General features: G+C 32.8%; 1 protein-coding gene across 2 annotated transcripts; it reads left to right on the forward strand.

Annotated features, from left to right (window-relative positions):
* Window positions 1-774: 774 nt before the first annotated feature.
* On the forward strand, window positions 775-9,955 carry LOC140056578 (ribosome assembly protein METTL17, mitochondrial-like). 2 transcript variants are annotated; one of them, XM_072102000.1, is made up of 11 exons: window positions 776-914; window positions 1,904-2,054; window positions 4,318-4,449; window positions 4,918-5,020; window positions 5,379-5,460; window positions 5,935-6,008; window positions 6,990-7,155; window positions 7,862-8,101; window positions 8,541-8,712; window positions 8,932-9,052; window positions 9,757-9,955. In XM_072102000.1, exons 1-11 carry the CDS (start codon window positions 792-794, stop codon window positions 9,872-9,874), a joined length of 1,482 nt encoding a protein of 493 aa, XP_071958101.1. In that variant the 5' UTR covers window positions 776-791; the 3' UTR covers window positions 9,875-9,955. The 2 variants fall into 2 exon arrangements, with proteins under 2 accessions (XP_071958102.1, XP_071958101.1); XM_072102001.1 differs by lacking the exon at window positions 7,862-8,101 and having other exon boundaries at window positions 775-914.
* The last annotated feature ends 97 nt before the right edge of the window (window positions 9,956-10,052 follow it).

Below are 10,052 nucleotides of genomic sequence, written 5' to 3' on the forward strand. Positions count from 1 at the left end.
TTATAATTTTAAAATATTTATGAAATTTAATTGAAATATTTATGTAATATTTTATAACATTTGCAATATCATTTTTACATTATATGCATTAAGTTTACCAAAATTGTTTAATTTAATATGCAATATATTTTCAAAATGTATATACAGCATTATCTCTTTATACAGTAGTTTTATACAATTTTTCCATCTCACTGATATGGTGAATAAAATGTAATTATGTTTATTTTATTGACGTTTTTATAAGTTTTAAACTTTTGAATTGAATCAATGTTATAATAAAATTATAAAAAAAACAAATTATGGATTGTATGAAATTTATTCCACAGTGTACATTGTTTCATTTGGATTTCGGTTTAAATCAATCAGTCGCACTTTATTTTGGTTGTGATTCCGGTATTTGGTATGGAGTACCGATAGCTACGCTACATTCTTTTTTTGTTGTGATTAGTAGGCCTATTAATAAAGTCTGCATTTGTTGTGAATGAAACGCATTATGCCATCGAATGATTTGATTTTTTGATTTGATTTATTTCGGCATCAGTACATAAAATATCACAGACATACAATTAAAATTGGCAAAAATAAAAATACCAAAATAAAACAAGGATGCCAAGGAAAAAGAATCATATAAATATTAGTCATGTGCCTGTTAAAATTTATATTTATTTGGCATTTTACGTTCTTGACTTAATACAACCACCGACAATGATTTTAGGCTGAAATGTTCTCAATGCAGCCAGTGAAAGAAATGGACAAAATTTATTGACAACCTGGAAACCACTATAACAACAATGGCAGCCTCCTGTATAAAAGACATGACTTATTTTTCAGTCGTGTTGTTCTCTTATCCACGACTAAGTAGGCTAAATTTATTTAAAAAATACATTTGTAATATCAATAGATATTCTACAGCAGTAAGTTAACCTACAATTGAATATATATATATTTGTTAATATTAGGTATAGGCCTAGGCCTAGTACTAGCCTATATTTGTTACGCTCCCTCGTTCGCTCTAGCCTATCGATGATGATGTCTAGCTAGGCTTTTTGGTGGCTTCCATGCCGCCTTTACTATTACTATGATTACGGTCTTACGCCAGTGTAGTAGGCCTAAATTAAATTGTTATTTTGGTATGTTCGCATTACTGTATATGGTTAAATAAGGAAAGTTCAACATGCACACAACTCCTGTTTTCCTTATTGATAGATAAAACAACCTAACTTACCACATGACAGACAGAACAAACACCCGTCCACCACATGTCCAGAAGTTGAATAAGACTAAAGAGTTGAGAGAAGCTTGTTTAGAACTGATGGCCTTTAATTTGCATAAAAATAACTTGATCCCAGGGGCCACAATTATTATTCTCTAGTTCTAATCAATAGTTTGAGTTTATAGATAGTTGTATCATTGTACTTTACATTTTATTGCTTAAAAGATATTTAATTATTCTCCCCACAAAAAAATAATAGTTAAACATTTTTTTTTGTTGAATATGCCATTGATTTTACACATGTCACATACTGTATAATAATAGTTATTTTATTCACTTGGACCAAAAGTTGTTTTATTGTTGAAAAAAGACAATTATTTTCCTGAGAAAAAACCCTGTAATTTAATGCAAAAAATAAATTTTCAGACAGTGAATTTTTGGATCATGTAGTAATAATTATTTCTCCATGTTTACATTTTGTATGTATTTAGTTTTTTTAATATTTTTTTCTACAAGTATTAAGTAACTGCCAAATGGCATATTCAAAGTCTGATTTATTAATCTTCATTTTTCATTGTTAACATTTTATAATATTAAAATCTATTTAATAAAATTGAAATATTATTTGCACATTTGAATAATCCTTTAAAAAAAAAGTTAAGAAAATAACATTCCTTATCAACCAACTAGGTTACTGTTAAAAAGCACCAAACAACTATGGATGAAAATGTGGATACAAATTCATCAACATTTGTACACCGCAAGCACCCAGGCATACTAAAATGTCGCAATGTACAGTTACCAGTGTCACTTCAGGAAAGCATTACAGTTTTATTAGCAAGTATGTATTTAAATAAATGTTTAAACTATCAATACTCATATTAATTCTTTAAGAAGATATACAAAACTAGAAAGCCACTCTGAGAGTGCATACCTCCACCTACTGTAAAATTCTCCTACATAAGATTTCTCCGGTAAAAAAAGATATATATATATATATTTGTGTGTGTCTTAATGCTGTTTCTGATTTAGGCTAATTTCATTACAAGCATGTGTATGCGAGTTTGGTGTAATGGTTATGTAACAAGCCTTTCAATTAACAACAATAGCTTCAGTTGACTAACAATAGAACAGCAACGCGAAAATCAAACGAGTGAATTTGAAAAGAAATAGGTTTTTTAAACTACTCGCATCAAAAAACGTGCACATTAAATCAAATTATGTTTTAAAATTACAAATCACAGATTATAACTCTTGCCTCTTGTTAAAAAATGAAGTTTTTTGGACAAGTAGTTCTCGAGAAAATGCAATTTCAGTTTACTTGTTACTTTAAAACTGCTCGCCGGCTTTTGAAAAATTCTGTCCTATCTTTTAACACTAGCAGGTCTGAAAAAGTATACTAAAAAGTGGTCCAGAATTGGGACTGTGGTCCCAAATGGTCCCAAAATTTAATTGAATGGTCCTTGACCACATATCTATCTGTCTATTCATTTTGGTAAAGATCTTGTAATTACTTTTTGAGTAATCCTACTAACAAACAAACAAACAAACACACGCTACCGATTACATATACCTCCTTGGCGGAGGTAAATAAATATAACAAATTAATAAATAATAATATCCTGGATTTATATAGCGCCTAATGTTGTGAAACCTCTAACCGCTGAACATTATTACCCCAGTCATTTTTTGCATCAAACACGTATGGAAACATACTCCCATAATGCAGTTAGTAATCAATTTAATGCAGCTAGTAATCAATTTAATGCAGTTAGTAATCAATTTAATGCAGCTAGTAATCAATTTAATGCAGTTAGTAATCAATTTAATGCAGCTAGTAATCAATTTAATGCAGTTAGTAATCAATTTAATGCAGCTAGTAATCAATTTAATGCAGCTAGTAATCAATTTAATGCAGCTAGTAATCAATTTAATGCAGCTAGTAATCAATTTAATGCAGCTAGTAATCAATTTAATGCAGTTAGTAATCAATTTAATGCAGCTAGTAATCAATTTAATGCAGTTAGTAATCAATTTAATGCAGTTAGTAATCAATTTAATGCAGCTAGTAATCAATTTAATGCAGCTAGTAATCAATTTAATGCAGCTAGTAATCAATTTAATGCAGCTAGTAATCAATTTAATGCAGCTAGTAATCAATTTAATGCAGCTAGTAATCAATTTAATGCAGCTAGTAATCAATTTAATGCAGTTAGTAATCAATTTAATGCAGTTAGTAATCAATTTAATGCAGCTAGTAATCAATTTAATGCAGTTAGTAATCAATTTAATGCAGCTAGTAATCAATTTAATGCAGCTAGTAATCAATTTAATGCAGTTAGTAATCAATTTAATGCAGTTAGTAATCAATTTAATGCAGTTAGTAATCAATTTAATGCAGTTAGTAATCAATTTAATGCAGTTAGTAATCAATTTAATGCAGTTAGTAATCAATTTAATGCAGCTAGTAATCAATTTAATGCAGTTAGTAATCAATTTAATGCAGCTAGTAATCAATTTAATGCAGCTAGTAATCAATTTAATGCAGTTAGTAATCAATTTAATGCAGTTAGTAATCAATTTAATGCAGCTAGTAATCAATTTAATGCAGCTAGTAATCAATTTAATTTAGTTGTATCTAACTGGGTACCCATTTATAACCTGGGTGGAGCGAGGCAAACGTAATGAAAGTAAGGATACAAGCAATGCGGCAGAGTTGGATTCGAACCGCGATCTCTCGATTAGTAGTCCAACACACTGCACCACACACCCTTACATAATTAGCTTGACTAAATGTCGCAATGTACAATTAGCCGTCTCACTGCAAGAACTGAGCATTTCAGTTTTATTAGCAAGTATGTAACCAATCAATATTATATTAAGAAGTTATACAAAATAAATTATTAGATTGACTAAACATTTAAAAAATGTAGTAGGATCATTAGGCCTATCTAAAATGTAAAGAAATTTAATTAAATTATAAATAATTATAGACAAAATTAATAATAAATGCAGTACATTAAGTTAGAGAAGGGATTTGAAATTTTAATAATTTGAAGGCATCTAGATCAAATGTAATGTGACATTTTTTAACCTATTTTTAGAATATCCTGTCCATGAATTAAAAGATCAAACTCAATTTCTGGTGAATTACTTGGCCAGCAGAAAGCGTCCAGTAGAAGACACGGAACTACGCAAGCACGCCATCAAACCTGAAAACGAATTTGCCACAAACAGTAAACCAAACCATTTTATTTTTAGGAAAATATCTAAACTATTTTTTGTAGCTGTAGCTTTGTGGTTAATCTGCTTGCCTTCCAATTCAATTGGCCAGGGTTCAATCCTGACCTAGTGTCAGGGTTCAATCCTGATCTACTGCAGTGTACAAGGTTCAATCCTATTTTTATAGGTTTATCCATCTTGTAATATTGGTATGTTTCTCATTTTTTAATTCATATAAATAAAACAAATTTAATTTATTTATTCTTAAAAATAAAAATAATTCCCTTCTAGAAAATGAAAATAAAATAACATGTTATTGGATTGAAACATTATGTTAATTGTTATTTTTATTTAAGTAATCATTTCTGGGATATTGTTAGATTTCTTTAGGCGAAAATTTAAAATAATAGACACATCATCATGTTTTTTACTCCATTTTCCAGATGTGAGTTTTTCAATTGTTTTTTTAACTATTACTACAGGCAACAGCGATTATATACCTGACAGACCAAAAGATATAAAGAAACGAAAAACAATTGTGATGAACAAGTTAAAAAGGAGCATATACCACTGGCAAACAATAACGTAAGTTGTTAATATGCTAGACTAAAAATAATACTCTTATATATTACCCCGTCATATTTTCGATCAAACATGTCTGGAAAAATACTCCCATATTTATGCAGCTAGTAATCAGCGCAATTGTGTTTCGACCTTACCACCAAGTACCTATTTAAACACGTGGGTGGAGAGAGGCCAACGAGTAATGCCTATTGAGTTGAAAGTTATTCTGCCGATGCTCAGAAATATATGAGCATGTACAGAATGACTTTTAGACTCGATAATCACAATTTTTTTTTTGGAGTAGTGGTACATTGCAAATATGTTTGGGCTTTCTTAGGTTCTAATGCTAATAAAACTGTTACTGTTTATTTAAATTTAGTTACAATGAAATGGTTAGTGTTGCTTATCTGATGGGAAGATTTGCCGCCAATTATGCTGCTATATACAGGGCATTCAATGAGGTTTGTCAGTTGAAACAATAGCTTGGCACACCCACTCTTTAGCAACATTTCAAGAAAGACAAAGACACCCACAGCAATATTTCTATCTGTAACTGTATCGCAAAAAGACGTGGTTAAGACAGGCGCTTCAAACCATACCGTAGCTATATACAATTGGCACAGGTTCGAGTCACCCTTTGACCATTGTTCTGGTAGTAGAACAAGTCTTCTCGGATAAGGACTGGAGGTCCAGTGTACATATCTGGCTTGTGCACTCTAAAGAACCCAGTTCATCTTTCGGAAGTACTGGGTTCATTCAGGTCCTGTCGTTGTGGACAAACGAACAGGCGGCGTTTATGGCAGCACTTGACACGAAGGGACCCTAATAGTGGAGAAGAAAGTTACACACTGTGCGCAATTCAGCCCAGTTACTGTAGGCTGTAAGTCACTACTAAGTTACTAAATATTATAAAATACATATATTTATGATTTCAGATAAAACAGAGAGAGCCAGATTTTTTCCCAGAGGCTATACTTGACTTCGGTTCAGGATTATGTACGAGTGTTTGGTAAGTGAAATTACTCAGCACTAAAGGTTGAATTGCTTAGTGGAGTTTTCAATACTTCATCCACAGTATATAAAAATTATGATCATTTTCATCAAAAGCACACAAAACATTTGTAAAAACAAGGCCATATACATGGCTGCAGTGACCAAACGACCGACGTAGAGTCTCGTTGCACGCGACTAAAGACTGGCTGGGTATGCATCCGCGAAACAGAAATTTGGTAATCGCCATGGCACAGTATTTTTAAATTTTATCCTTACATGACAAAATGAAGGGTTTTGGATTGCAATTTTTTCATTTCTATGTTTTAACACACACTTTAATAGTAGTAGTAGTAGCAGTAGCAGTAGTCACTTCAGGATTTGCTATAGTCACTTCCATTATTCAGTCTCTCTCTCTCTCTTTACGCCCTTTCATGGCTGCCTACTTCAAACTTATTGAGTGTGGGTAACTATATAACATAATAATTTGCCTCTTGTGACCCACAATCAGTTATGCCTCGTAGCCCAGAATGGTATTAAAGTCCTTATTTGACCAATACTTGTCCAACTTTAATTTAATTTTAAACACTTTCACGGATGTTGCGTTTAAATGATTGATTATTCTCAAACTAAACAAAATATTTTCTAAGCAGTAACATAGTAGTTCAAATTATTACTTTATACACTAACTCCATCATGCGATCACTTTACAGTACAGTGTATAGGTAAAGGCAAGCAGTAACAGTAAGCAGAAAATCGCGTAGCTTGTCCCGTGTAGAATCTGTATCTATTCTAAGTGGAAACCACCTGTCCGTTCCGCGTTTTGTGTAAATGGTCAAAAAGAATAACATAGATTCTACATTTTTATTACCGTTGCTGCTCGTCTGTGTAAATTGGCTTTTCGTTTAATACCAGACGCCTTATTTTAACTTGTGTTGCCTGTGTAATTAGTTATTATATTATTATTATTATTATAAAATATTATTAACTGTTTTTTTAGGGCTGCAGAGGCAACATGGGATAACAAGGTAAAGGAATACATGTGCATTGATATATCCAAACACATGCACGCTGTTGCCGATGCATTACTACGAGATGGTGATGAAAATAGAGAACGAACAGTACAGAATGTTTTCCAACGACATTTTATTCCACTTTCACCTCAGGTAATTTTCAAAGAGTGATCATCCACTCTCCTAATACCCAACGCCCTTGCTCAATATCTCTGATTTTCCAGAAATGTTGGTATTTTTAATGCGTTTTCAATGGTAAAAACAAATTTAGGGCTCACGATGTTGGAGATTTTCGGAGAATCCAGTATTGTAAAAGTTAACTGGAGCTTGCTAAGTTGTATTGTAGAAAATAAGATTGATTGTAGGACCAATTGACAGACTATAATGATAATTAATAATATTAAAACGGAGAATTTCAAATGTTCACTGTATAAGAGATAAATTGAGACTGTAAATTGTTTTAGCCATGCATGTGTATTGTTAAAGCTTGGTACCACTGATGCAACGTAAGTAATTTGACCAATCATGACACGATGGATCATCACCTGCATAGTCCCGTTGCAGTTGGAACAAATCTTTCTATTACAAAACAGATATACAAAACATGATAATAATAATAATAATAATAATAATAATTTATTCGGAAAACGCTTTTTGATATCAAGTATCACATACTGGATACACAAACAGGGTGTAAAGATTGTGGTTACTGAAAGAAGATTGTTTTAAGCCTTCTCGCCTTGTAGATTTGCTTGCCCTGTATTCTAGCAATTTTACTGCTGGTCTTTGTAGCCTATGAACCCCTGGCTACAGGATCAAAAAAATAATATTAACATTTTTTATATGGTGGTCTTTACAGCAAAACTACAACATTGCTATATCAGCATTCTCTTTACTGGACTTGCCAACAAAATCCGAAAGAATAAGTACCGTTAGAAGGCTGTGGAAAAAGACAGACGACTTTATGGTGATCATAGAAAATGGTTCGAGAGAGGGTTTTAAAACTGTTAACGAAGCACGAGATCTGATACTCGGCTTAGCTAAGCCTTTAGGCAAAGACAAAGAGGGCGATATTGAGAATGGTTATGTGTTTGCTCCCGTAAGTTGTACGATTTCTTGTGTGAGGATAAATTGAAGTAGAAAAAATACCACTCATGGTAGACACTGCACTGTGGCCCCTATGGGAGCATAGCGTAACCTAAAAGCAATAAAGTAATCGGTATCTGGACTGACTGGAGAAAATAAATGGGCTGCAATTGATACACAATTTACACAATGTACAGTATGACAAATTGTTACATCTTATCAACGCTTTTATTTTACATAATTTGTTTGTCACTGTTTATGCAAGTGATGTGTACAAACCACGCATTATGCATGTGTATACCGCTGTGGTACGCAGACTTACTAAGATTTTATTCACACGTTTGTACTAAAGGTAAAAATTTGATGTAATACGTTATATTTGTATGTGTGAATCTGGTAGTCCAACATTGAAATTCTTTAAAACTTCAATATTAACTGTTATTCCTCTCCAGTGTCAGCATGATTTAAGCTGTCCAAAAACCACATCAACCAAGGAAAACATTGAGCCATGTAATTGTGTCCAGGAATACAAGCCAATCAAAGAGAGCAAGGTCAAATCAAATTCACTAAGAGAGAGGTTTTCTTACGTGATTCTTCGCAAAGGAGCGAGACAGAATAGGGCAGGCAAGTTTCGCAAAGGTTTTTCCATTTAAAAAAAGTTACAAATTGACTACATAATCAGTGTAGAACTTAGAACCTACAAATGTTTTGTGCGAACCATCATTTTTTAACCGCAATAAACATACAGTACCAAGCAAGTGTTTGTACTTTTTCATTGAACCAACATAACATACTTTCAATGACGTTCATCATAATTACCTACTAATAATTTCTTCTCAACAGATGGCCATTGGCCAAGATTAGTAGAACCAGTAATTCAGAGGTCAAGACATGTCATCTGCAACCTGTGTTGTGCGAACGGTCAGTTACAAAGACCAGTAATAACGAAGACAAAGCATGGAAAGTAAGTTGCAAGAACTGGCAAATATATATCGTAGTTTAAATTACATCAATTAGCCAGTGGTGGATTCAAAGGGTGGGATCGCCAGCTGGTCCCTTAAAATATACAAAATAAAACAATACGCAAGTATATGAATTAAGCACCACATTCACACTGAAAATGCAACCTCAACGCAAATGAAAACCTAGCCCTATGATCGATCAAACAATCTGCAGTTAAAAATGGATATATATATAATCACTTTGATGATTGCAGGCATGCTACATGGGAGGGAGTGTCATCTGCCAACTAGAGGTGTCATCTATCACAAATTTTATGTGCGAGAGTACCATTTCCGACCATCTAGGGGTTTCGTTTCACTAAATTTGCTTCCATATATGCCCAATAGGGGGTCTGTAGCTTAAATACTCAGTGTGCCATTTCTATGCCCAGGTCCCCCTGAATTTCAAAGTCCTGGATCAGCCCCTGTTACCAAATTTTTAAAATTTTGGGCCTGTTGAGGTTTGGTTGGTTAAGTTACCCACTAAGATGGCTTCATGGGCCAATTATATATATTGACAAATGCATTCATTCTCTAGAAGACGGTTGTAACATATCAACTCAAATATGGAGACATTCTCAACCATACTTTTTTGCATTTAGAAACACATAGTGTACCACAAATCTAACTTCACTTCACAAATTCAAATACTCTTTTTTTTTTCCAGAGATCTATATCGTTGCACACGCCATTCAAATCAAGGAGATCTTCTACCAATAAGCCACCCCGACACATTGACTGACCCTCCCTCTGAGGGAGAGGGTCAAGAATTCACTGGACAGTAATAATGTAGATGTTAGGCCTAGCACTACAATTGTTTTTTTTTGTGCGTGTAAATAAAGAAGATATGAATAAAACTTATTCTGCAAAGGAAATGTAGAAAATTGCTTTGTTTTAAATTTTCAAATGAAGTGAAAGGAATTTAACCACATCACTTCATTTAAATAATGAATCGAGTACAAA

Source organism: Antedon mediterranea, chromosome 8, assembly GCF_964355755.1.
Source record: "Antedon mediterranea chromosome 8, ecAntMedi1.1, whole genome shotgun sequence".
NCBI classification, from domain to species: Eukaryota; Metazoa; Echinodermata; class Crinoidea; order Comatulida; family Antedonidae; genus Antedon; species Antedon mediterranea.